We start from the raw sequence: 27,516 nt of genomic DNA on the forward strand, positions 1-27,516 counted from the left end.
TTTCTCCACTCCAGCCTACGTTTATATACGTTTATGTAAGCGATAGGTTTGACTGCCTCCTTGCAATGGCGGCTCTCTTTGGGCAGACTGTGATCCCTAGCAGGGGAGCTAGATGGCTTTAAGCAGATATTTCCATACTAGGTTTTATACAAATGAAGTATTATAATTGTAACAGCCCAATAGCTGGAATATATGAGAAGATTTGGAAGAGCATGGATTTGTTTCTAAAAATGTATATTCATTTGAAGGCGTTTGGGATTATATACAAGTCACGCGCGACAGCGTGCACGATCTCGAAAGGCGAGTTCAGAAAGCCAAAGATAACGTCGAGGAGATTCAAGCTATTATGAAGACCTGGGTGTCACCGATCTTTGAGAGGAAAGATGGGAAAAAAGAAACACTGCTCAACCTGGATGACCGAACTGACCGACTTGAGAAGCGCTACAGCCTTATCCGAGAGTCTGGGAGCAGAATTCACGCGCTGGTCAAGGTAAGTCTTTCTGTGTTGTAATCATCTGAACAATTGTTTGCTGTCGAGAGTACTTCAGTGTGATAGGATTATCTACATGCAGTTGGATGCTGTAAGTAATTAGCAGCACCATAGCTTCACTTATCAGCTATAGAGGGCCCAGTTCACCAAAGTCTGCAGGTGCATAATATGTGGTGCAAAGTGTCTTGTTTCTTGCACTTGGGACATGTTGAGCACAATTCCCCTGATTCTCAATTTAAAGGTGAGCACAAGGGACCTTCAGACAAGTCCTGTGTACCTGATAGAATATTGCTGACACCTAGTAGTACATTGATGGTAGAGCATTGACATCTAATGTCCTTAAAGGACCCATTTCTGTAAAAAGGCATTTACATGTTCTTCTCTTTTTTTCAGACATTGAATTTTTTTTTTTTAATGTTTTCATTTGGGGCAGATCAATACAGCAGGAGTGGTGACAAAACCCCGATCTGCATTGCACTTTCCTCTGCACCTGACCAGCCTCATGAAGACCAGGCGCAGAGGAAACTCTTAAAGGGGTTCTGCATTCACAAGCGCAGCCCTCTTTGAGCCAGGGATACACCAGGCAACACAGCAAACATTCTGTGCTGGGCATGAATCTGGCTGTGCAAAGTCATTTGCAAAGGCAGATTTCCTGTTGTCAACTACACTACCGGCAGATTCCCTGGGTTTCCCCACTTGTGTGCGTAGCGGGCAGTCGGGAGTTGATAACATAATTTACGATTTGCCTTAGTCTTAGAGTCTTTCCATATCCTTAGACAGTGTCACTTCACTGTGCCCAAAAAGAAGAGTGTCTTCACCCTTCACCCTTGCATGCCTGCGTCAGATTCTTTTAGACTGTAACACTGTGCATCCTGACCCTACAAGAACAAACAGAAAAATGTGCCAATGCAGAAAACCCTTCATTACACAAGTATTACGTTTCCCATTGGTGGGGATAATCCTAAAACATTTCATACTGAAGGGGAATTTGTTAGGGGGACAAGAGCCAAGACTAATCACAATCTTCAGATGTTTATATTAGGACAGCAACCCAACAGCTTATATAATGTATGGAGAGGGACAGATGAGGAACATCCTCCTGTGTAAGTTCCAACGTGGAACCACAGGAACTAGGACTTTTTCGAACCGCAAAATGGCACCATCTTTTCTTTTAGGTATTAGCAATCAGGAGGCTTAAGTTTATAGAAATTGTGAGATGGATGAGTGTTGTGGGTTGCTTCCGCTGTACTGAACTGAATCAGGTGGGCTTTGCTGCATTTAATAATCACGTGGATCTGCCACCCAAAGAATCCACCTAGAAATGACTTATGTGCAGTAAAAAGTCTGCTGTTTAAAAGGAGCAATTCTTTAATGAGTGCTTAACACTCGTATCCAACTTCTACCATCTTGTACTAGTCTCACAACCTCATTCATACATTACAGCCTCATTCTGTTATGTTGGATTTAGAGGTTAACATCTAATAACGAGGTCGAATATGTTCTTGTATGAGTGTGCATCTGTTCAAATGAACACATATTTTAAGATTACACACATTTAGAACCTGGAACACACCCCCCCCCCCAAATTAGCAACATATTACACATGTTTCAAATGCATTATTTCATTGAATAGTAGGGGATAGAGGATCCAATGTCCAAGTAAAATTATTCCTATGCATTCATCTACCCTCTAACTCTTGTCTCTCCACTCCACGAGATGCCTACCACAGGGGCCACACATCACCTTAATTATTTGAGTCCATAGCCTCCACCCTCCCCTCAGTAAACTCACACTTCAGCCTCTAGACATCCTCTTGAGGGATGTCCTTTGCTTGCTGCTCTCATTCTCCCCAAGTTAACATTGTTGGATGGGAGAGACGGTACCACCTGAGGGCCCTATACCGCTGAATCTGGGCCCTTCCTGCTTTCTGGGTGTGTACTTGGTGTGGGATTTGGGCTCCAAGAGATGGGTCAGCAAGTGGAAATGGGCAAATTATAGCTTTTTATACTCCACCGGGAAATGTGTTGTTTCCAAACATTTAAACATTATTCCTGTGGGCCCTGAAATAGCTAGTTTTGCGGTTTTTATTTTATTGGGAGAGCTACAATTCTGGCCCAGGTCAGAAGGCCATTGTTTTTCTAATTGCGAGTCATTTCCTTACTGTAAACATATATAGCAATATCTAACCCATCAACCAATTTCCCTACCAATGACCCTGTCAAGACCCTGTAAAACATACAATTGAAGAAAGAGAGCTTATTAACGGACCACGATCCGACAATGTATTCCTGTTGATTTCGTAGAAAAATGCAGAATGTTTTAGTGAACATATACAATCGTTGGACCCACAACATTTATTTGTTTGGACACCAAAAGAATCAAACCCTGAAAATGACTTGATGTAAAAATGCATTAAAGTATATAAATACAAGAAATCTTAAAACCTAAAGCACAAAAAAAACATTACAATGAATCTATCTGTCAATATAATCTTCATCTTCCTTACTTTACAAATGTAAGCTTTCTAGCTTGAAATCCATAAAGTGATGCAACTGGATGACCTATTAAGTCCTACAGTGCTTATTCAATTGCGAACGCTAGTAAATCCAGGTTGACATACATTTTGTCTATCTGGCATATTACAAATTGCCCAGCCTTCACCGGGACCAGATTATACTATCGTAATGCAATGTAATTAGTCATTTGTATAGCACCTTTTCCCATTAGTATGGCCTCAAAGCACTGTAGGTGAACTCCCTCTGGGGACCGAAGTCCAAGTTATGGGAAATTCGTCAGAGGGGTTTAGAATGCACGTGTGCATTTTTGCTAATACAAAGGTAGGTAGGGGTGCCAAGCCCCTGTTAGCTACTCATGTCGAGCTGGCATCTAGATGGGTGGTGTGAGGTATTTGTGAGAGTAGGCAAGTGCAGGAGACTCATTATGTGTCCAGCTACACCACATTTCTGCTGTGGGACATAGCTGCATTCTTATGTGGGAGTTGTGTGATGGGTCTTAAAATTGTGTATGATATTGGGTGCGTGTGTGCTGGTGGCTGTGCCTTTGGCTATCTTCCATCAGCTTGGAGTGCGATATTTGTAGCCGTGTGTCCTGGCTGGTTTCTTGATTTCGTAGATGTGGCACTGATTCTGTCTTGCGGTCTGCCGGGGTTTATTCTCTCCGTCACACAGTACATTTTGTGAGGGGTTCATTGCTTCCTCAGCCTATCTGGCAGTAACTTGAAGTGTTACAGGTGATCTGCAGGATGTGGGGTGGGCCAATCGGCATCTTGATGGCCTTCCGGAAGGCAAGGTGGTCCTCAAAGAGGCAGATTCTGTGGGGAATTGTGTTCCAGATTGAGGGGGCTTGGACGCAGAAGGAGGATCCCCCTAATCTTGTTGCTTTGAAGGGACGGATCACAAGGAGGAGTAGTGTGCCTGATCGCAGGATTCTATTGGGTTGGTATGGGGAGAGTTTGTGTTGAAGGTATTCTGGGCCTGTCTTGTGGAGGGCATGGTGGGTGATGCACATGGCCTTGAAATGGGCCAGTCGCCGGATACAGAGGCAGTGGAGGAGGCAGAGGGTGGGTGTGATGTGCTCTCGGTCCAAAGCCAGGAGGAGCCGATCTGTGGTGTTTTGGACCCATTGGTCCAACTTGTTCCTTCTGGTTCAGCTTGCCACTCATTGATGGCACATATCGAATTAATGGAACAAAACCAATTCCCAGGCAAAAGTGAACTTCATGTGATAATTCTATCCTTAAACGTTAAATTGCGGCACCCGTAGAAAGGTGGAACAGTTTCAGCTCTCTTGCTACATGTGGTGGCATAGAAAGTACCATGCCCAGACAGGGGCATTAAGTGCCCAACTGACCTTTGGTAATGCAAATGTGCAAAATTGGCCCTCTAAGACGGAAGCCTGGTTTGAGTATTGGCAATATTTGACATTTGCCCTTTTGTTAACGTCATTTTCAGAGATCTGCTTTGACCTCTGTTCCTGCTGTCGCTACCCTCATTTATATCCCCCTTCAACAAATGTCTCCGTATGTCTGACTTGCCTCAGCTGCTTGCCAATACTATCGCACAACGCCTTGACCTACTACACAATATATACTGTAATCTAGAGCCCCTGGTGTGGCCACAGAGCAGTATGCCAGCGCATCACCAATCACTTATCATACATTATGATCGATGAACAGCAGCAATCGGCCTGCATATGTGGTAGAATAGTACAGTGGATTAGCAATTATGAGTGGGACGGATAAAGACAATGAAAAGCGGGTCAATCATTGTATTGGACACTAAATAAGGGAAGTTCTACATTGCTGGCCCAGATTGGTGCTGGAAGCAACAGACCTGTTCAATGCACACCTGGCTGTGCACAGGTTGCCCTAAGAGATTAAGCTGTGCTAACAATTGCTGCACGTGCGTGTTGGTCTGGAAGGAGGAGGGCATTGCAGTGCAACCCGAGCTTAGCAGAACTATGACAGTAGAGACTCCCAGCAACACAGGCATGACTGGACCATTGCGTGGCCTTTAGGAGGGCCATCACAGGACCTCGCACGCATGCGCAGGGGGGCAGGGGCTCGCAGTTATTGCTTGCCACAAAGCCGTGAGGATAGGATGCTTAGTTTGTACAGAGAAACAGCTCTGCAGCAAAACCCACTGGGCCCTCGCACATTTTTCTTCTCACTTTATCAGCACATCATTTAAATAGGCGGCTGCGTGCGTCATTGCAGTATACAGTGTCTCAGACAAGACCCTAATACGTTTTAATATTTGGGTGATCAAACATGGACATCTTCAGTTAGCTGCTCAAATTGGTGCCTTCCTTTAAGACAAACGGAGCCACAATGTGGAATTTCACATTTTCTTCACTTATGTATATATTGACACGCTGCATACCCGTGTCAACCAATAAGTAGAATATGTCACCATATCGGGTACCCACCCTGTGATGATATCACTGGAAGAAATACCGTTTTTATGCATTGGTTTGCACCTTAACCACCATCCAGTACTTTCCCAAATTCCAGGAATGGAGTTAGATTAGTAAATTGATCTACTCCTAGAATATGTGCGGAGGGCTTTTTGGCATCAGGAAATAAATAACATTTCAAAACGATACTTTGCAACACCGAGAGGAATTCTTTTTGACTTCCATTACTTTGGATTCTGGCACATGTATTCAAAATGTGAAATGTAATATTACAAACATACTCAGTTTACTAACATATTTCTGTAAGTGTTGATCCATTTGCCAGGTTGGTTTATTGTGTGATTTGTGAACTGTAATGTTATCTATATGAAACGGGGTACTCGTGAGACCCAAACCATAGTGGATATTTCTACCAACTGTAGCTGAAATGATAGATGGTCAAGTGTCTAAATTGCTGATTTAACTCAAATCACAGCTTCCTCCTTCCTCCTCACCACTTAACAAAAAATGTGTGAACCTGGCCAAATAATTGTCTCTGCCAAAGTTAAGTCACTAGAAGGGATTCAGTTCACAATGTATGCTATTCCAAAAAAGTCTCTCAGACTAATGCTACGTATACAATAATACCGGTATCCGGTGTCATATAATACATAATAATATTAGTTGTCTCTTGCCTGACTGGTTGCAGCTTCTTGTAATGTAAGATTGATGTTGTTCCGTATGATGTGCTACTTATGCCACTTCCAGTGATCTGCGTGCATATGCAAGGTAGAGGAACCTCCACACCGTTTCTCCTACGGGGACTTGAACATCCTGGAGCTGGGCCTGCCCTTTACGCCGGGTAGCCAGCGAAGCTCTTGCATATGGCCCGGATCACTGCCATCAGAGTCCTCTGCATGATCAAAGCGTGATGATCTTTCCGATCAGTCGCTTATCGATCAGGCCAATATCGTCTTCAAGCTCCGCTGCCTCATGCACGGATATATAGTGTGAGAATATATCTGCCTCTGAAGGCGAAGCCGTGCCAGCCTATGCGGGCTGTCTGCTCACAAATGCAAATTAATTTCCAACCGGATTAGAAAAAAGGTAGGATACCGTATTGGGAGTTTTGTGTTGAAGATCCATGGTCGCCTGAGAATGCGTTGGCCCCATTTAGAAATAATGTCCTGAGGGGCCCTTGCCTTCAGTTAAGAAATCCTGCCTGTATAAGTCTGAAGCAAAAATGAAGTGATGTGGTGTAATTTAAGGTTTTCAAGGAAGAGGGCAGAGTAAACAATGGTATATCATTTTATGGGGGCACAGGCAATTTCAGTAGGTAGAGTTCTGCATCCCTTGCGGAATTATCTGATCACCCAAAGGCAATGAGACTCCTTATGACTGTGCCGGTCCAGTAACAGTGCTGTTAAGCCTACCGGCACCGTTGTTACCAGACCGGCACAGTACAACTCTGCGGGCGGGTGCTGTCCCGCCACCCAGGGTCAGACCTGCCAGGCGGGACGGCACCTGCTTGCGGAGTTCTCATGCGAGCACCTGCACCATTGTTAACGGTACCGGTGCTCCCGTGTCCCCATTCCTATGACTGCATAGGAATGGGGACTTACAAAATGACCAGCGCCCGACTTCCTGGCCGCCGGAGTCGTAGTTTAGTTTGTTTATTTATAAAGCGCATCCGAACCCTCAGGTAGCTGGGCGCATAATCATGTGTACAGCAGAGTTACATATCGTTACATGAACATCATAAATACAACAGATAGAGCGTACATTAGTCCAGGCTCTGAATGTTTACATACAGGAGTAGAATATACCGAGAAAGGAATGTACAGAGGGCAAGTTACAGTGGCTGGTGAGGACCGGGTTACAGGTTGGTCCTGAATATGCTATGGATAGAGTAAACATTACTATAGGTCAAGTGCGGCGGCTATCCAGTCATGTCGGTGAAATTCTGGATGTTTAGGCTAGTAGCCATGATTTTACCATGGCTCTGAATGGCCAGTATGCGTAATACCCCAGTGTTACCGGGAAGTCAGGTGCCAGTCATTTTTTTCTGGTCTGGCGGAAACCTGCCGGAATCAGCGGCAGAGTTACCGCAGACCTGTAACGAGGCTCAATATATTATAAGGGAAAAAAGATTTCTTGGAGAATTTGTGTCAAATTATCGGTATATACAGATCCCAAATAAATATCTTCCTTGCCGGATCACAGGTCTCCTAAATCAACGCAATCCTAGGACTGGGGCGTCCGAAGGCACACCCACAGACAGGCTCGATTATGTGCCAAAATCCTAGAAGGGCCTTTACAGATTGTGAATGGGCCTTGCCCACTAGGGCTGTACTCTGTGTACGCCTCTGGGGGCATGTATTGTCCTCTGCATGGCACAACAAAGCTAGGCAGCCAGCAGGGTAGGTGAACCCCAAATTACCTCGTAAGAAAATCTGTGATCAAGTCTTTATTATTATTTATTTGTCCAAGCCACAGCAATCCACCCTTTGACGGTGTAGGGGCCCGTTTCAGTTGGAAAGCCCAGTCGGGCACTGGCAAGGTTGAACTATATGGAGCTGGTTCCTACCAGAGCTGTAAGCAAAATGGCTGGTTCACACTCGCCGCAATTCCTCCTTGGGCTAGTCTGACTCCTGGCTCGTGATGCCTTGAAAAAGAGCCCTGGCCAGCAGCGTATCGCAGTCGCCTTGGCCCATGCTAGCGGATTCCCGAGCCCTAGCTCCTTCTGGCATCCACAAGTATTGCAGCAAGTAAAATGGCGTCAGCCTTTTGTACACATGCACTGCAGGCATAAATAAACAGCTGGAGATGCTGGGGTAGCAGGAAATGGGGTGGAAGAAAAAGGCCAACTTGTTTTGTGCAGGGTGGACCTTCGATTTAAGAAAGCCAATTCAGTTTAGATAATCAAAACTTTGGAAAGCACAACAAATGCACCTGCTTAACGGGGAAGGCAGCAACGGAGAGGCTAAAAGGAAACGGAATTAACGTTGGAGCTCGGAGTTCCCTTCTGTAGTTTACGCCCATCGGGTCTCTTAGCGGACGGCGATTGCGGCAAACAGAAGAAGTTCATTTATAGATAAGGAAAGATGATTACCTAGTAAATATGTTACCTTGTTTCAGTACAGTTTTATGAAACTTGGCAATATGGACATGAACCAACAGATGGAGACAAAACACTAGAAAATGCAGTGCCGCCATTCTGCAGCCGTATTGCCGACATTGGTTATTCTGAAAGTGTAGACCCGTTCAGGACGGCGCCATAGACGGCTTGCTTGCTTTGTACTCTTGCCCCCTGGCTCCCTCCACCGTTGCTCTTCTTACGTGTCCGAGTTGCTTTTGAATGCGGAGAGAAAGATATGATCACGGTATTTAGCAGTATCGCTAGTTAGCATTTACAGTGAGCCGGCACGTTCCCACGGACCGCCTCTGCCAGGGGTGGACTGGGAACTAAAAGAGGCCCTGGAAATAAAGTTCAAAGTGGCCCCACATGACACATTTTCAGCAAGCCCAACCAATGCTTTTCCTATGAGAAAATGTGGAAATGCCACACAAGAGGCACAGGGTGCAGAGGCCCAGCGGGAAATCTCCAGAGTTCCCTATAGGCCAGTCCAGCCCTGGCCTCTGCCCTACTCTGGGCGCATAATATTCCTTGCACTCGTCTCAGCCTCACTGGAAAGTCAGTCTTGCGGGCCTGCTGAGGCTCAGCCCAGCCTCATACTACGCAAGCATGCAGCATATGTGGGAAACACAGGAGCACATTCATGGACGACAGGACGGGACAACTGGCTCTGCTTAAAATGTTCGCTGATGGACAGTGTTGAAAGGAAGGTCCAACAGTCCGGGGAGGAAATGACTACAGCTTAGCAGGAAACCGGTGTAGAGCGCTTAGTTCCTGAGCCACCTCTTAGCCGTTCCCAGAGTTCGTGGGAAGAAAGCAGGTGGCTCCAGTTTCCCTGCCTGTGCAGCCACCCTTTGGAAAAATCTACTTCTTACCCTCCCACCTGTCTTTCTGAATGAACCTTAAGACTCACCTATTTTGCTAATCTGCTTCACCCTGACTATCTTCACCTGTTTCTGTTCCTTTGCCTAATGCTCATCTCATTCTGTAATTAGCACCTAGATGGCAGCAGGCTTTGTGCGCTGCTGTAAATACAAAAAACAAATAAATAAATAGGAGTACGGGGATCAGTAGTGGCTAAACAAGCACGTGTCAATGAACACCCCCAGATAGGCCAGAAACATAGTTATATGCACTTCACTGTACTTCCCAGGTTTGTAACCATGTGCACCACCTATGCTTGTAAACATTGGTAACCACTACTGTCATGGGTTTGGTGCGCTTTAAAATGTCAAAATAAATACGCCGCTCCCCACTACCAATAAAGACATAGTGTTCCCAATTGTAAAGGTAAAGAAGTCCCAACACGACAGGTATACATAATAATAGCAACTGTAAGGGAGGCATGGTATCACAGGCATGTCACTGTAACAAAAGGTACAATTTGTAAAACCTTTTATTGAAGTTTCAGTGGGGTTGGAGAAACTCTGACTTTGCCCTATAGCTAGGATGGGAGTAGTCTCAACCATCAAACAATACATAACAGTCATAGTTGAGTCCATCAAATCAAAATGGCCTATACTAACAAAACCTAATGCCTGCCCTATGTCTTGTACAAAAAGTGTGACAAGGAGAATTTGTATGTAAAGGAAAGTCAGTGTTCAAATTAAAGAATAAATGTGACTGAGTCAGCTCTTCTCCCTGCGTGGGACGGCACGGAGTAAGGCGGTCCCTGTAGGCACAGTGAAACACTATGACTCAGATTCTTAACACAAAGTCCGTTCAAACCGTGGGTCAAGGCCCGTCTGGCCTGCCACATTAAAGTCTCACTTTCCAATTTCCAAAACACAGTTTACCATTAAGTTCACACCGGTCCCCCTCTGTTGGGCTCAGACCTTTCACAGCAAAACAAAACACTTGCAAGGGTTCCGTTCCCGAAGCTTAATTCACCTCCTTTAAGTGTTCCCATCCCCTAATTGATTACACTTCCTGTTTCCCTCAGTCGGGCTCAGACTGTTTCCTGATGTTGAAGACTTTCGAATGGCGTGGCTTTTTCTTACAAACCCCTGCAGGACCACGTTGACTTTCCCTTCAATAGTTCCTTCTTACTTCCTAATATCAGGGCCTTTTGAAAACACACAGTATCTTTTCCTCAGCCCTGTGCGGGAATCCCTAATATACTGGCTGTGGCTTATGTTTCCAGACTTTTTAGTTTCACTTTTTACTTTAATACCACAAGTTCCATAGGCATTGTTCTTGCCTTTTTCTCTTTATACTGTATCACTTGCATGTTCGTTCTCTCTTTCCTTTTTCTTTATATTAACATACTTTGAACTTCCAGTTTCAGAATGCACAAATTCTGAACCCTTTTTGCACTGTTTTTTCTCTTGGCTTTCAGAAATCTTGCTCTCACATGCCCTTTCCTTGGTGGTGTGTACTTCACATATATGCACAAAATATTCCTTTAGTTGTGTTACTTGATCCTGGTGCACATACACAGCGGGCTCCTCTGAGCTTTGGGCACTCACTGGTTGCCGCGTGGCACTGTAACAATGTCCTTCCTTCAGCCTTGGGATTAGTGCTTACTCTCACTGCCCCTCTGACGCCTCTTTACCCCAGGGGAGAGAGCACCTGTTCACACAATGTCCATAGCAAGTTATTTGTCTGGTTCCAGCTCTGTGTAGGCACAGCTCCCTCGCCGTGCTGCACCCTTTCTTTTTCAGCTGGTTGGCGATCTTGCATGCTGTGCTCCTCCTCCAGCGGTCCTCTGCTTTGCAGTCTGCTTTGTCTGAAACAGGTTACTAGCTCGCTCACAGTGCGGTTTAGAACCACACTTTTTATACTGTGCATATTGGTTAAGTGAAGTCAGGTGTGGATGATTTAAATGAATTTCCTGACTTCATTAAGGTGGCAACATGGCTGTTCTCCACAGGAAGTTGTTTCCTGTTGATCCCTATGGGAAATCTTCCTTCCTCTTTGCTTACTCTTCTTCAGCCCAGTGATTGGGGATGGGGGAAATGGGGTATGAAGGCAAGTGACCCCTGACTAAAGAGGAGAGGGTTCTGCCTTGAATAGGAGAAAGGGGTGAATCTCGAGTCTCCTCCCATTTCCCTGCATTCTCTTCTCTTTGTATCTAAGGCATTGTGGGACAGGTAGTTCTCAGATAGTTTGTACACTTCTTTATATTTTTTGACTGGGATGGGAGGAACTGGGTATGGTCATTCAAATAAAGGGGCAGTAAACGGGAGAATACCATTAGGTTTCTCACACAACAGCAGTAGTACAGAGGCTCCAAAATATTAGAATTTGAATCAAGATTGTATTAAGATACATTTACATTAATCAGACATCAGGAATGCAAATAACTAGCTAGAAAAACAACTAAATGCACACTTGTGGAAAGAACACAGCAAATGCAGAACTGGCAGACTAGTACTCTGGGTACTTTAGCAGGGTGCTTGGCAAGCAATTTCATAAATGTCTTTGCTAGAAGAAGTGCACAAAAAAGGCTTACTAACGTCTTGGTCCTAGAAAGTTGAACAGGAGGACTGGTCCTCTGAACAGTACTGTGTTCTTAATCTTGGGTGGTTCGACAGCATCACAGTGGGCTTCTCTGTGATGTTCTCCTTCTCGAACTTGGTTTGAGATGCAGTGAGTTGCATTGCCGCTGGTGGCATGTCGGCATTGAATTAGCTTCAAGATAGGGCTCCTCGCAGTTCAACGCTGCGTTCGAGGCAATGCCGTTCAAATGGTGCAACATTTTCTGATCAGAGGTTAAGTCAGTTTGAGATGATGCTATGGCTGGGTTGAATTGGTGCATGGCTGACACTATGGCTTCCAGCGGTTCGAGTCAAGATTTCGATTGAGTGAAGGTGAAGTCTTGTAGGGTCAATGCTGTGCCTCAAGAAGCAGTGAGTCAAAGGCTTCATTGCATCTGCAGCGTCAAACTGGCTTGAAGGTTGCAAGCAGTTTTTTTCGAAGATGTGAAAGGGTGCCAAATGCCGCAACATTGGTCATGTGACAGTTTGAAGGCAGTATGCACAGTCAAAACATTTTTCAGGCTACTCAAAACAGCAAAACAGGATTCCAGGTGGCGTTTGACTCCTCACAGTGGCTTTAGTCCCCTTGCAAGAGCTTCAGGACAAGCTGAGTACTTGCTCTGCCTTCCCAGTCCAGGGAGATCAGCTGGCACCTACAAGGGTTTCTTAACCTCTTGTGAGCAGCCTGGTTCCAGTGCAGCTGACAGAATGGCAGGCCTTGGGTCACAGCATTCCCCCCACCCCAGACTGTCCTGGGGACGGTTAGGTAGGAGAGATTTCCTCTGCCTTGGATAGTACCTGTCTTCACCTGTATGGCAGAAGACTTTACATTGGACTGCACACCCAAAAGATATCCAGATATGTATTCCTCTTGGTGTTCAGGAAACAAGGAAGAATATAAAGGCAAATTGCCACTGGGGATTGGACAGAAGGAAGGCCGCTGTGGCGGGTTCAATCCCTGGTGCTGTAACAAGGGACTACTGCCTTCTTGCATCATGCACAGAGTGCTTTGCCCTGCAGTAAATGGAGGAGACAGGAATGGAAATAGCCCCAACAGAAAAGTGAGATGGTGAAAGGCTTCACAGATCCACTTTTCCCTCTGTGGCTATTCTAACTCCATGCCAAGCTCAGGTCTGCAGACTTCAAAGGACTTTAGGTGAGAGGTTGTCTTTTCCTGTCTGAGTGCCCCTTTGATGCAATGTTCCCAGGAGTTGATCTTTTTGTAGCTCCTTTGCCTGCGATGAGGTGTTACCCTTCTGCCTTGTAATGTAAGGAAGATAGCATCATGGTTATTGTCTCACTGTAATCCGTTCATGCTGCCAGTATAGCTATGAATACACATCGCCCTCACGTAACTGGTCTGGGCTCACATAGCTGACACTTGCATGGTATCAGATTGGTGTTGCTTCAATAATTGTGCATTCTAACCAGTCACCATACCATAACCATGTTTAGCTATTACCCTGCCACCAGACGGATAAGGCAACAATTATTATATTTTGATTAATAGGTTAAAATACTCCATCTGACTTCTGTGAATTTGGGTCACAGCAGCTGTCATGGATGCACATGTAACCTTTGAACCCGTCCTGTCATGCGAAAGGTGCAGCAGTTGTCAGGAAACTGGTGCAGCAAGGCCGCATTTGGTATGACGCTTTATGAAAGGGGGGGCTCCAATTAGCAGACTCTCTTTCAGAAAAATAATTATCGCCATCATTTTATATGAATAAAAATCATGAAAAAAGCCAGGGCTTCCACACCCTGACCAGTTCTCGCTGTCACAAGAACATGGTGTGTTTGTTACCAAATTAGATAGCAGAGGGGGTTAATGCACCTTCTGTGTAGTCTGAAGGTCATAGGTGTGTGCCATGTTCCTGCTGAAGGGCAAAGTCTGGAGCGGTGGTTGGGTAGATCGACTTTAGCACTTTTCACACACAAATTGACTTGGATACTAGCCTGGGCACAGCATGATGGCATGGCATGAGATGAGCGTGGGAGGACATGTGGGAGTTGTAATCCTAGCCAAGCAAACCATCATCGCCAGATCCTGAGGTGGCATAGGATGTTTTGCACTGTGCGACAGGTTGCCTGAGTTTTTTCTTGGGAGTCTGGCACTATACCATCTGGCTAACCACAATGCCCATGACTGCTTGGTCAACGGCTGCAGCAGCTGAAGGTCTGGGGCAGGTTGAAAGTTCGGAAAGTCGGTAGAGAAGGGTGAACTGTGGCATCCGCAGTCTGGAAATTGAAGGAGGTGAACTTTATAATTCTGTCAGTTGACTCGCTTAACCTCCTTCCTTACTACTACTTTATATGGAAAACTGGCTTCTGCTTTTCTAGCTCGATAATGGATCATATTTTGCTTGGTTCTTCCCTTAATTCGCTGTTTCGCTGTAAAATGGTGACCCCCTTATGGCGGATAGGCTAGAGTGACTATCCTGCTTCCCTAGCAAGCCCTCTAGGAATGTGTTTCCCTTTATTGCCCCTTCAGAGGTCTCTAAGGTTTACTAATGTACTGATGTACTAAGAAACAATTTTCCCTCCACTGTTTGGCCCGACTCTCCTGCTGCGTCATTTTAGTCCAGTTCTTTTTCTTTCATCCACTGTTGAGTCATTTGGTTATCAAAGCCTTTTAATGTTCTTTTTCCTTCATAATGTTAAAATGTTTCAAGTTGGTAACAACTTCCTTCATGAGTCATGGCACCAAGTTTGGACGAACGAGTGTTCTGTGTAATCAACATATACCAAACCATCTATATCATGGTGGGTCTAAAACATTCAAAAAAACTCCATATACCATGTAAAATGAAGTAGGTCATTATATTTAACAATCCACACGTCATCCTTGAAAGTGTTCTGTCTTGTGCTGGTAAAGCTATGTACACATTGCATTGCCCTATAAGACAATGACACTGTTCAACTATAGAACAACAATACAGGCATTTCATGTAAAGTCCATACCCACGATGCATTGATCTGGAGGTGAAATTCCAGCTGTGGCCACTAGGTGGCACTCTGGGAGGTGTGGGTTGCTAAGTGAATTGACCAATTCTACTTTAATGTAATGAAGATACATGCATGCAAAAATAAAGGGCATTTAAAGGCTAGTTGACCAGTCTGCCATGTGCCGCCAGAATGTTCTAACCAAAAAAAAACATATATTGGCTGTCTCAAGTGTTTTCAAATAGCCTCACAGCCTGCAATGTCCCACTCCTCCCATTCGAAGTGTTGGAGTGTAGTTTTCCATGTGTTAGTGTGCATGGCTCTTGCTTTATGGGTCATTCATTTAAAACGGAGGGTCGTTGGCTACAGTGCAGTGCTTCCTTGTCACCAAAGTAGACTGACACAGGAGCCGGGCAGAGGGAGTTCATCCATTTGCCTGTCATTACTGAATAACATTTACTCAAGGGCCATGGGTGGAGCAAGAGTGGAGACCCCTCTGCCTTGTGCTTCTCCGTCCACTGCCAAACTGTTTAGCCCTGCCCCTCTCCCCTTTGTGAGTAGCACAGGGTGGGTTAGCTGACAGGGTAAAGGTAGAGGCAGGGTCTAAGGGCAAGGGTCAGTGAAGAATATGAAATGTTCAGTGGCAATGATTCCGGCACACTGCCCTGAGGCCATTTACAGTGGAGGATTGAAAAGCCCAATGTTCAGATTTTTGTGTTTATGTAGCCTGCAAGTCGTATTCTTTTGTTAGACGTCCCATACTGGGGCTGAACAGGCAAAGGGGCTCTGCCGAGTAACAGAGTGGGTCACGAGCTGGAGCTAGAACTAGGAGGGCTCTGCTCTTGGGGAAGTTAAGTTGCAAAACACTCAGGCTCCACCGCCTTGTAAAACTAAGATGGCTGGACTACGGTTTGCTATAAGAATGTCCTATCCCTGCAATATAATGTGCTCCAGCACCACTAAATGAGGGCCAGGTACCCAGAATATTCCTAGGGTGCTGCGGTCTCTAGAGCATGGTCAGGACAAGGATAGACTTGAGAGCACCCCACAAATCCAAGCATGTGTCCCTAGAACTCGCATTATGCCACTTCCTGTAGAGATGTGAATGGGAGCTCAGTTAAGCTAAGCCTGCATAAAAGGGAATGTTCCCAGAAAACCAACCAGTGCAATTCTTTTGGTTGATCTCTTGAGTGGAATTTATCAACGCGCCCGCAAATGGCTTTTGTTTTGCATAGTCCAGTGGAGGGAAAGTGCCAGGAGTGGGCTGGACTGTTGCTCTATCCTACCCTGAGATAGCTGTGGCATTAATCTACAGTTACTCTTGCTTAGGCCAACTCCAAAGGTAACTACCGAACACAGCTAACAGACTCAAATTGCTCAGAAAAGGAAAACACATGGGTCTAGGGACAGATCTCTCTACCCTTGTGATTGGTACATTGTGTACCCAGGATTTCAGATTCGATACATGGTTCTAGGTTATGCAATATATGATATTTTATTTGTATCGCGGTCATACACAAGTGTTTCAGAGCGTGAATAGGCAAGGGAGGGGAACAGGGAGTTTGATTTGAGTCAATTCTATTCAGGTATTAATTCCTATTTTGAGGATTAAATCCACACCGTTGAATTCCTGATTTGTTTTATCCTTCAAGATTTCACACATTGTATGTTGTTTCCCAAATAAACATTAATATTTATTTCGTTTTTTGGAATGCAACCCTTTAAAAATAGAGGTGTTGATCTAATGTCTCTCAGCAGAAAATAGGATTATATAAGTCGAGAGGCAGAACTCATGAGTTTATTTCACAAGTAGTATTTGTTAAAAAGTGTTATTTGGAGTGTTGGACCAAAGATAGTCGAAGAGTACTCCTATATTTTGTGTGGTTCGGAGATATATTCCTTCGTGTTGTAAGAGGATTCAATTCAGCACTACAGCCAAGTCAACGCCTAGTCTAGAATACTGAATGAAAACCCTTATTGATATATCTTTATGTCCAGTTCATGCGTTCTGGATGACTACCCCTATATAACACCCCTCTCTTGGAATCCTCCTGACCCCACTGAGCCAAGAAGTAGTTCTGTTTTGCAAATTAAAAGGTTTATTTGAGAAGTAAAGCAATATATATCTATCACACTTTATAATAAATTAATAATTGAATATCACACTTAATCTGATATGATAAAGATTAACAACGGAGAATCTGGCACTAGCACACTTCTTTATAATCACTAAGGAGTTGACATGAAATGGATAAGATAGCACACTGGTAAATAGGGACAGAAGAATAATGTGGAAGAGAATGTTTTATAGGGTTCAAGGAAATGCAAGGTTGAATGAATGAAATGCAGTATAGAAAATACTCAATATGATTTCAACAAAACAATGTAATCACTTTTCTCTGGCAATTCACCCCCCCTTTTATGCAATGCAAGGAAATGGAAGGAAGCACACAGTTCTCAGAAATGCAATTCAAATGTAATTCAGTTCACCCAGCAATTTAGACTACAGAAGTTGAAAACACAGGCAAAATGCTTTTAAATGTGCTGGAAATGGAGTGAAAAATATGCTAAATTTGCTTTTAATTCCCTCTAGAAGTTCAGGGTGAGTGGTATCTAGTTAATATTAGTCCAGGCTCACACTAGCAATGATTCAGGGATGATTAGTAGGTTAAACGAATTTCTGGCAAATGGAAGGCAAGCAGCAGCAGCTTTTTACACGTGAAGAAATTGCAAATTGCGGTAAAATTCGCGAATGCGCCGAGCGAGATTACAGAGGAACTACAAGGAATATCACTATCGGTTTGGGGTCCTAAGAAAGCCTAGGATCTCAGCTTTCAGATGAAAGTTACTGCAAGTCTCTAGCACGAACGGTTACGGAGATATGAGCGATTAAATAAAGGTCGTTTTTCAGATTTGAAATTTTAAAGTTCAAAAAGACAAGTGCAGCTTGCAACTAGAAAATGACAAGTGACAGCTTTACAAATGACAGGTGACAGTTAGGAGACAGTTCTACTTAGATTAAAATAGCTTGGATTATATTATTTTAACTAAGAGATTGGTTCTGCACAGTTTTCTAGGTACTCACACTATATTCTTGAGTGAAATGGGCCTCGCCATGGATCTGGTCAGGTTTTAGACGGGACTCTGGTCTCTGCACTTCACAGTGATCTGGGTCTGCTCTCTCTCTGGATTCTGAAGATTGAGGGATTTAAAGTCTGGATCTTTCTGCACAGCTTTCTCTGGAGATTGATGGAGGTAAAGTATGGATTTTCCCGGCAGAGCTTCCAGCTGCAAATGGATTTGAAAAGTCCCTATCTGTCCTGTCTGTCTGCTTTTATGTGTTTAGAATGTGGGTGTGTTCTAGCATCACTGACCCTACCTCTCTCTCAGCTTCTAATTGGTCAAACTTCCATTTCTCACTTGATTGGGGGAGCTAAGTTGTGTCAGAGGGATGTCATTTTACAGCCTGCAGAAAGTCCACTCCTCCTGTCAACTTGCACACATTCTATAATTGATAACAAAAGACATATTTGCACAGGTAAACATTGGTTTAAAATTACATGCACACATCACATATCACAGGAGATATACCCTGTCCAAACTTTGCTCTTCCTGGGGGCTTGCATTCAGAAATGGCACATATTTCACTTTTTAACTGATTTTGCAATTCCGGACATTGACCCAAATTTACACACATGTGCGCAAGGAGTATGGACATTAGTTGATGAAGTGTCAGATTTTTCACATGCACACATTTTGAGTAATATCCTCTTTTCCGCTAAAACCCCCTGAACATGCCACCGGTTCTAAAAACCTCTTAAAATGTGGGCAGAAAAATCACAAGAATTATGGTGTCATTTAAATAATTTTCACAAGTCCGCTCTATGAGTTATTCATCTTTTTCTAAAACCATATTCTGGCTATAGAGGTGTGTCTTTTCATGTCACATGGTACAGAAACCAGTCTTTCCAGTTTCTGGCAAGCTCAGAGACCCTGCCCCTCCCAGCTTCTGCCAAGAGGAAGCTCCATTTACGACTCCCGCCAATAAAACATTTGCCTGAGTCAGGACAGGGCTTTGTTCAATTTCCTGCAGAGCCCAGGTAATTCAATCAGGGAAGTGTCATATCCCTTTTGGTGTGAGCAGCAAAAGGGCAGCTAGGCCTGGGAACACAGCTGTGACTCAAGTTTCACCCCTGATGGGGGTAGTTGCCAGGCAAATTGGAATCTCTTGAAGCCAGTTTTTTAGCTACATGTCATTTCTGTTCCCCAGTTTCTGCATTCAAATAAAACTAAACATTTTCACATATGCAGCTAGAAGGCTGATTCTAAGTTTAAAACTATGACATTTAAACAATTGCAACCTATGTGACACTTAAAAGTAGGTCACTCATTTCTCTTAAACCTTGAGATTTTTAATGTCTTTCAGTCCAAATTTACTTAAACTGTTGAAATCCCCAGCTCAGCCAGTCTTGTTATAAACCTTCAAGTCACTTCAGAATATAACTTTACATTGGATCCACCTCTCAGTAAGTCTTTCTTTGGCCTGTTTTGGGTTCATTTATTCAGTTTTCTACAAAAAAGTAAAATCTGGTGTTGTTTTAAAACGCCGGCTTTTGGATAGTGGTGAGTACTGGTACTGCACCCCTTTTTGGGATTTAAGAAAATGAATTCTCCACAGTTATGGGTTTGCTTTTGGCAATCAGCATTGCCATTCCCAATGGTTTCAGACTACTGTGTGGGTAGTCCAATGGTGGTTTTAGGCAGTGTCCTTCTGTGCCCATAACATCCGCAAAAATGAGTGGCAGCCTATTCTTCATTCATTTCCCTGTGCATTTTCTGGGAAGCTCTGGCCATTATGATGTTTTCAATGCCAGTACTGCACAGTCTTGAGGTAGGGCTCGGATGCATGGGTAAATACATCCCACAGTGTAAGCTCCGTTGCTAGGGTTTTCAAATAATCACTTTTGGTGTTGGGATTACAGTGTGGCCTGAATCGGGGATATCTCTGATCCGTAATTTTGCCAATCAGGTCACATAAAAGCCGACCGTTTCAGTGGTATTGAATCGACGTCGATTCACAAGGGGCACCTCTCATCTACCAGGAGGTGAGCAAGGAATGTGCAATCTTTTTGGATCTGTGACACTGTAAATCACTATAGTAGTTCAGATCAAGGACCTTGACGTATGGGAGTTGTTTCATCAGTGATGGGGCAACCTCCTATTGGAATACAAGAGATTCATTATTACCAGCGGAAGAAATTAGACCACACACTAACTGGTTTTGGTCCTTAGCCCTGAAGAAAGTGGTCTTAATAATCCCAATACCACTGAAACCGGTCGGCTTTTATGCCTGAATAGAATTGACTCAAATCAAACTGTGATACAATACGAGTGAAGATTTGAGTTCCAGATCCCCAAACTAGGTTCTATTATTGGGGAACAGGGGAGAACACAACACAACAAGAACAACGATCTTACTAGGCCCAGTGACATTGAGAACACGCAAGTGCATGGGAAAGGGAAAAAGTGCATGGAAGGGGGAGAGTGGAAAGTGCGGAGCAGAGGAGAGCAGATAAATAATAAATACAAATAAATAGAAAATGGGGCAATGAACAGTGTTAGTGCAGCCAGCAAGTGGCAAGTGCTGTGTTTAAGGCAGCAGACTGGATAAGTCTAAGTGCAGAAAAAGAAGAAAAATGGGGGGCTGTAAGGGTACAATGTAATGGTTAGAAATCTTCTGCAAGCCCATGTTTACAATTATTGTTACTGGCACGACAGGGAGTGGAAGAATGTTTTGCTCCAAAATGACCCTTTAACATGAGCAAGGTCCCCTGCAATCATGCGCATGGCGGTTGCAATGTAGTTACACGTCCTGCCCAGAGGAGAGGGAGGTGAAGGTGCCGGGGAGATCTTACACCAACCCCTGAAATGTTGGCAGTCCCCGGGGCCAAAGAGCCAAGCAGCGTAAGCAATTCTGGCGTTCTAGGAACCAGGGCCCCTTTCAAGGAAAGACACACCAGGCTAGCAAGCAAGAGTTCAAAGCCTTTATGACATAATATTTTCTCTGCGGAACCGGTCTCTGCATAATGGAAATTAGGGATGAGCTGGCAACTAACCGATGTACTAGTTCTGGGGTGTAAGACCTGTCTGTCTGGGACCGTCTCTCCCTGCGTTCTGCAATTAATGCGTTGCCCTTACACTTCTGGAACTTTCCACTGGCTGTAGAACTGGAACGAGGCTAATTTCCCTAATTTCTGCAGCACGGGGCACTCTGTGATTCCCAGGAACTGTCGGCAGCGTTTTTTCTGACCGCAGCCTCTCTGTGATGGCAGTTCAGGCTGCATGAAAGGAGAAGTGACGCACTGGCCGCCTTCCATTGAAGGGGTGAGTGAAGCGCACTAGTGTAGCCATCTTCTCCAGCACCTCAGGCCTCTGAGTGGTACTATGAAGGCGGTCTCTCTGAAAGTGAAAAAGACAACAACATATCACCACACAACCTTTCCTCTCCAGTTTAGGAGCATTTGGGGGAATTTGATACATCTCATTAGCGCTGGATACAGACTATAAATGGCTGTAGTTTGCAATCCTTTATGAAATGACAGGGGCTACTTCCCCCTGCACTAAAAACAATCACCTCGTTTACTTGGTCCTTATTGATTGCGCTCGCTGTGCCAAAAGTAACTACTGGTCAGGTGTAGTCTCACTTATTAACTATTATGTTAAATAAATATACATATAAAAAGCCCAATAAAGGTTAATGACAGATTTCAAGGCAACATGTGTTTCGAGTCTATTGACTCTTCTTCAGGGATAAACAAGTTCTTGTGATGCTAGTAATTGTGAACAGTAGATATTAACAATCGCATACAAAATACAATTAGTCCACATTCTATGCTTACTAGAATCTTACCAATATTTTACTACCCGCCAATGCCCAATTGTTAACATTCTTTTGCTTAAATTCCAATCCATGTTGCATAACTGGGTACCTCACGCCATAACCAGGGCATGTGCTGTCTCACACGTCATGTCTGCTGCCACAATATCGGTCCTTCACTTAGTTCTTCACTTAGGCCTTCTTTCTCCTTTATTTAGTTCTCACCATGTGCCTACCAACCCCCATCCATTCTCTGATACATCACAAGAATTGGGTTATATGAAGACCTACAGTCATACATGATTCTTAAAACCCACAATCCCTGAGCTGTGTACTATCAGTTTCCTCTTTGTAGTAGTATTGTATTTTGTTTTTATTGTCGTTTTGTATCATGCTACCTCTTAAAAGTTTAGAAAAGGTCAAATTGGCAAGGTGTCAAAGAAGAAGCAAGAAAACAGAGTGCAGTAATCATAGGCGCAAGGTGTCTGCAGCCCTGGTTACCAAGAAACCCCAGATCACAAACTACAGCATGTTCCCAAAAGGGCCCAAAAGTAGAAGTGTAGGTTGAGGACAGGGCTGAGGTTTCAACAACTGGTGTAGAAAATGAAAGTCTTCTTGAACAGCCAGGACTTACTAAATGTGAAGCAATTGGGTTTTGTTCTTAGGTTGGATGGTACAGTGTTTCAGTGGGGAGGAAGCATAGCTTAGGGGCAACGCGTTTGGAAACAAGACAACGCAGCGCAACACAGGTTTGAAACCCGATCCTGTTCTTGGAAACTACTCTTGGTATTAATTGCGTTATAAATGAACAATTATACTTATAATGATATCATTGTAAGTGTTCTCCCCCTGCCACAACTTTTGACTTTGTTTCCCTCAAATCACATACTTCTCCCTCTGAAAGCAGTCTACTCTGCAGGGATTGCCTATGTAAATAGCGGACCCAGACATGCCATTCCCTGTCCTTCATACAGAGGGGTGGGAGCTAGCTTCAAGATGACACATTGCATATCAAAGAGGTGTTCGTTTTCGTGCCCATTGTTAAGTTCTGCGACCAGGCATATTCACAGGCCTGCTACAATTAGCTCTCAACAGTATGCGCAGCTAACGCACAGAACTTCTACAATAGCACAGGGCGGATCCATGGAGCCTTTGATATTTAATTAGGCTGGCCATGGGAGGAGGAAGGTGGTGTTGCCCTTCTTCTCTGGATGCTTTTGTGCACCCCTCGCTGTCACTTGTCAAATAAATGTTACAGGGAGGACTGCGCCTGTAGGCTGTGTTCCCCAGAGTACACCGTGCAGCGACCATTAGAAAATGTGTGCGGATTAGCCCCACACGTTTACGGCGGCTGACCTTCATTTTAATTTTCAAAAAAATAAAGAAAGCCCAGGCTAGTGCACACTCCACGTGTGGATAGTTGAATTCCTCACAATCCTGTCACTTCTCCCCAGAGGGGAGCTCTTCCCTGTGAGGCTATGGAGGTGAGCTGCTACGCAACAATCCCCCTATGGGTGACAGAAAGTGGGACCTCACGGGTAAAGACTTCCCTTATGGGGACAATGACTTCTGTTCCTTGATGGAGCTCCCTAACCCCCTTGCCTTTGAGAACAAGAAATTCTCAAGGTCCTCCAAGAACTAACCTGAAAGCACAACTGTTTACTATAATATTCCCTCCTTTCCTCACTTAAGACTTAATACTACCAAGATGAGGAACATACAGAGTAATAATAAGTAATCTCCCAATGGTACTGAGAAATTGGAAGATTGACAGAGTGATGCAACTACTTCTTTTCCAAGTCTAGATTGTACTGAGAAGAAGCGGCCCCAAGGACGCATGGAGAATATTGCATTGACACAAACAAAGGACTATGACACTCCGCTGGGGAAGACCCAGCTACAGGACATAAAAACCAGAAGGGACTCACTGAAAAGGGAACCTGCCGTGAAGTCTGTCAGCCCCAGGAGATTCAAACCTGGGAATGAGGAAGTAAGCTGGAGAAGCTGGCGCTCAGTTGAGAGGAAACCCCGGAAAGATCAACAGAACACTCCATAGCCAGACGGTGACCTGACCTAGGCAGAAGCTGGAGAGAGGCAGATCTTGGCGTGACCTAGGGAAGGGGGACAGTGCGGCCATTCAACTATTCTGTCTCTGAAAGGCCAAGAATCTCGTGCAGCCTGAGAGGTGCAGCGCGAAGAGCATTCGACCAGAACAAGCAAGACCAACACCCCGGGAAGAACCAGTGGCATGCCTTCACTAGAAAGAAGGTAATGGGAGTCACGGGTGACCCAGTAGCGGTTTTGGTGAGAGTGTAGAATGCTTCAGAAGTAATCTTCCCTCATTGCAGTAATTGCCAGAAAGATGCAAAGAGCGAAGAGTATACCAAGAGTGAGGGGTATCTTGGGAGTAATCTCCCTTGTGACAATTACCACAAAAGCGATATAAAGGATAAAGATTACTATGGAAGTAGTCTCCCTCATCAGAGAGTTTGTGGAAACAGCCAAGGACATTGCAAGAGTATTCAGCCTTGCTGTAAGAGTCAAGAGGAACATAAGGAAAACCCAGGAACATACATAACGCTTAGAAAGAGTAATTGTTGGTCATTCCACCAAGCCCAATGAAGCCCCTGGGAGGAATTACAAGGGTTTATAAGAACTGTTAAAAGATACTATCAGAAGCCGGCCTTCAGACTGAACCAGTTGGACCAGGAGAAATGAGTTATCTCTTGTCTTGGTGTCTGTTTGCTGAAAACATTTGATTAGTGGCAGGGTCAAAGTAGGATAGTTTTGGACAGAGGAATTACTCCTTAGTTTGACAACCACCCTGACAATGAGCCCCAGAGTTGGAATTCAATTGGGGAGGGCAACCCCTCTAGTTATAGGGAAAGATAGGTTATTTTCTGATTATTTGAAGAAAATCCGGGAGTTGAAATGCCACCCCTTTGTCCAACTCCTTTTCTCTGACTTACCACATATTCTTGTGTTCAGTGGCATTCACTCTACGCAGTATTGGTGTAATGCAAAGCCTTGCACTGTCGTCCATTGATTGTCCTACTGTTCACTCTAAGGGACAATTCATGGAATTAATTTTGGTGCTTTGAAACAGTATTTTCTTATTGTAGCATCTAACAAGCAAACAACAAATAAATACATTTGCGTGGGAAAAAGGATAATTACACGCCGTTTTGCGCTCAAATCCCAATTTGTCGATTCATGGAATTCATGGTACTTTTCCTGGACTTGTGTGGAGTTCGCACATGCTTGGCACGTCTCTGCGAGCCGTCACAGGCCTTGCGTGAGACTCCTCGCAGAGCGTGTGTGTGGCTTGCACAAAATTGTGAAGAACTTGCGAAAAAGTGTGCATTGCGCGGGTCGGCCTGCAGGCAGTCCCTTGCATGCCTACAATTGCACGGTACAAGACGTATTCATGGATTTGATCGTGCAACTTCTTGGGTGGGAAATGGCCACGCAAGATCCGAGACACGAAAGCAGGCATAAGTACACTTGTGCGTAGGATTTGCAACAGAGAGGTGGGGTTGCATGTCAGGATTTTGGGGTGCGTGTACTCAACTGGGGTTCCAATGTAACTTAGGGGTGCGTGTAAGGAGTGAACTGGGGTGCAGGAACAGTTTATGGGGGTTTGCATGCAGATTTTCCGAGTTTAGACCGAGTTACAATTTTTCATATATAGGTTGTCGGGGTGCCGGGAACAGTTACGGGGGACCCTGCGCAGGGTCCATGAGATGCAGGTCTGCTTGTGGGGGACCCCACAAACTGTTTGAAGGGTGCATGTTTTTGCACCTGGAGGGGCGCGCCAAGGTAGCTGATCTGGCTGTTTATGCTTTGCCTGTGGTGTGAGAAACCTGAAGGTGTCTCACACACTAGTCCCAGGGGATATGCCATCCAGGTGGCCAAGACATGGCCATTGCTATTGGATCCTGTTCCTCGGGGTGGACTAGTGCGGGAGAATCACCTGGATGGGGAGTCCTTGGGGAGTGCAGGTGGGACTCCGACAGGTGAGACGCGGCATCCTCCTTCTTTCAACACCTTTTCTGCATCGTACCACGTAGGATACTCACCCCCCCATTCCGACACTAACACTTTAGCAAACCACTAAAGACAACGGACAAACACTAAAGTGTTTATCTGACATGTCCCAACACAAGGCTCAGGAAAAGTCAGGCAATTGACCAGAATCACACACACCTGACGGTCCTTTCCCTTGCCCACAGGGATAAAAGGTGGAATCTGAGAGCACAATACAAGCAAGGCAGACTGCATGATGAGAGATCTAACGCAGCACAGCAGTTCAAGAGGAGGAGAAAGGTGGCCACAACCGAAAGGGTGACCAGGAGAGATGCAACCTTGCCCTTTCTAACCCAGACCTGAAACCTCTGTGGAAGGACTTGTAAGAACAATAGCCGACGTGTGTTGCAGCAGATGTCAATGGTACACTGAGCCCTCCTCCGCTGATAACCAAGCCGGGGAGAGACAGTTGCCACTGTGGTACTGTCCTTGACTCCAGAGACAGGAAAAGCCAAGCGGTACATCACAGCCGGTGAGTCAAAGGGAGAGCCGATAAAAAACCAAACTGTGTTGAACAAAAGTAGCAACGGCTAATTGAAGAAAGTATAAAGAACTGTTAATACGAGAGGGGAAAATCAGCTACAGAGAAGTCGGGCACCACGTGGGTGCTCACTCGTGGAAACTCTGGGCTATTACCCATTTGTTGAAACTACGATTACCAGAAGGCCTTGGGAAAGGTACAAGAAAGGGGTCAAAGGGGTCATAAAGGAGTCTAGTAAAATCTTCTGTACAGTCGAAAGTCTTTGACCTGCAGATGATTGTAAAGCTAAGGGAAATGAATCCTGAATCGTAAGAAAGTAGAAGGAATTGTGTGATTGGCAAAAGAGTGAACCCAATGGAGGGATGCCGATGAAAATGAGGCGAAACCTAAAAGTCCAGATGAACAGTATGTTGACAAAAGTGAACCCGATGGAGGGATGTCCATAGTGAACTGCTTAAAAAGACATTAAGATTTGTGAATGCCAGCAGTGATATATTGATTTGAAAAGCCGTAGTGAACCCAACAGAGGGAGACAAACAGTCGAGAAGATTCTGAGCCCAGAAGTGGGGGGATCCAGAGGTGAAAAGCCATCACCCAATGACACGTGTACCACAGCAAGTCAAATCTTTTTGAATACAGGCAGAGTGAACCTGATAGAGGGAGGCTGAGATTCGAGAGAGGAGTCTGGGCCCGGAACTGGGGGACCCAGAGGTGAATAATTATCACCCCAAGTGCAATCGGAAAAGAACTTTTGTTTATTATTTTGAATCCATCACTCCCTCGGGAGCAAGAATCTTAACTACTGAAGGCCCTGATATTGTTAAGAACATTTTGTGGGTCTGAGCCCGGAAGAGGGGGATCCAGGGGTGAAAGGGCATTTCCCAGCGTACCAGTAGAAAGGAACCATTGTTTATTATTTGGAACGCATCTGGTTGTGGGGAAGGGAGACCCCTGACTACTGCATCCTGACTTATTATTTGTGAACACTTCTTTCTTTCTTGTGAATCCTATCCCACACCCTTTTGTATTTAGTTGTTAGGACTGCCAATAGGTTTTTCTTATTCTATGCCCTTTTATTTGACCAGATGTCACTAGGACTGCCTTATTAT

The 27,516-nt window shown here is 44.7% G+C and overlaps 1 protein-coding gene across 2 annotated transcripts in view; it reads left to right on the top strand.

The window, feature by feature from the left end:
* DNAH9 (dynein axonemal heavy chain 9) overlaps positions 1-27,516 on the top strand; it is a 1,527,051-nt gene that overhangs the window by 230,275 nt on the left and 1,269,260 nt on the right. For both annotated transcript variants that reach the window (XM_069654516.1, XM_069654515.1), the window contains exon 14: positions 249-490. In XM_069654516.1, the coding sequence (XP_069510617.1) occupies positions 249-490 (242 nt within the window). The remainder of the gene's footprint in view (positions 1-248; positions 491-27,516) is intronic.

Source organism: Ambystoma mexicanum, chromosome 3q (genome assembly GCF_040938575.1).
Source record: "Ambystoma mexicanum isolate Mex_15411 chromosome 3q, UKY_AmexF1_1, whole genome shotgun sequence".
In the NCBI taxonomy this organism is placed as follows: Eukaryota; Metazoa; Chordata; class Amphibia; order Caudata; family Ambystomatidae; genus Ambystoma; species Ambystoma mexicanum.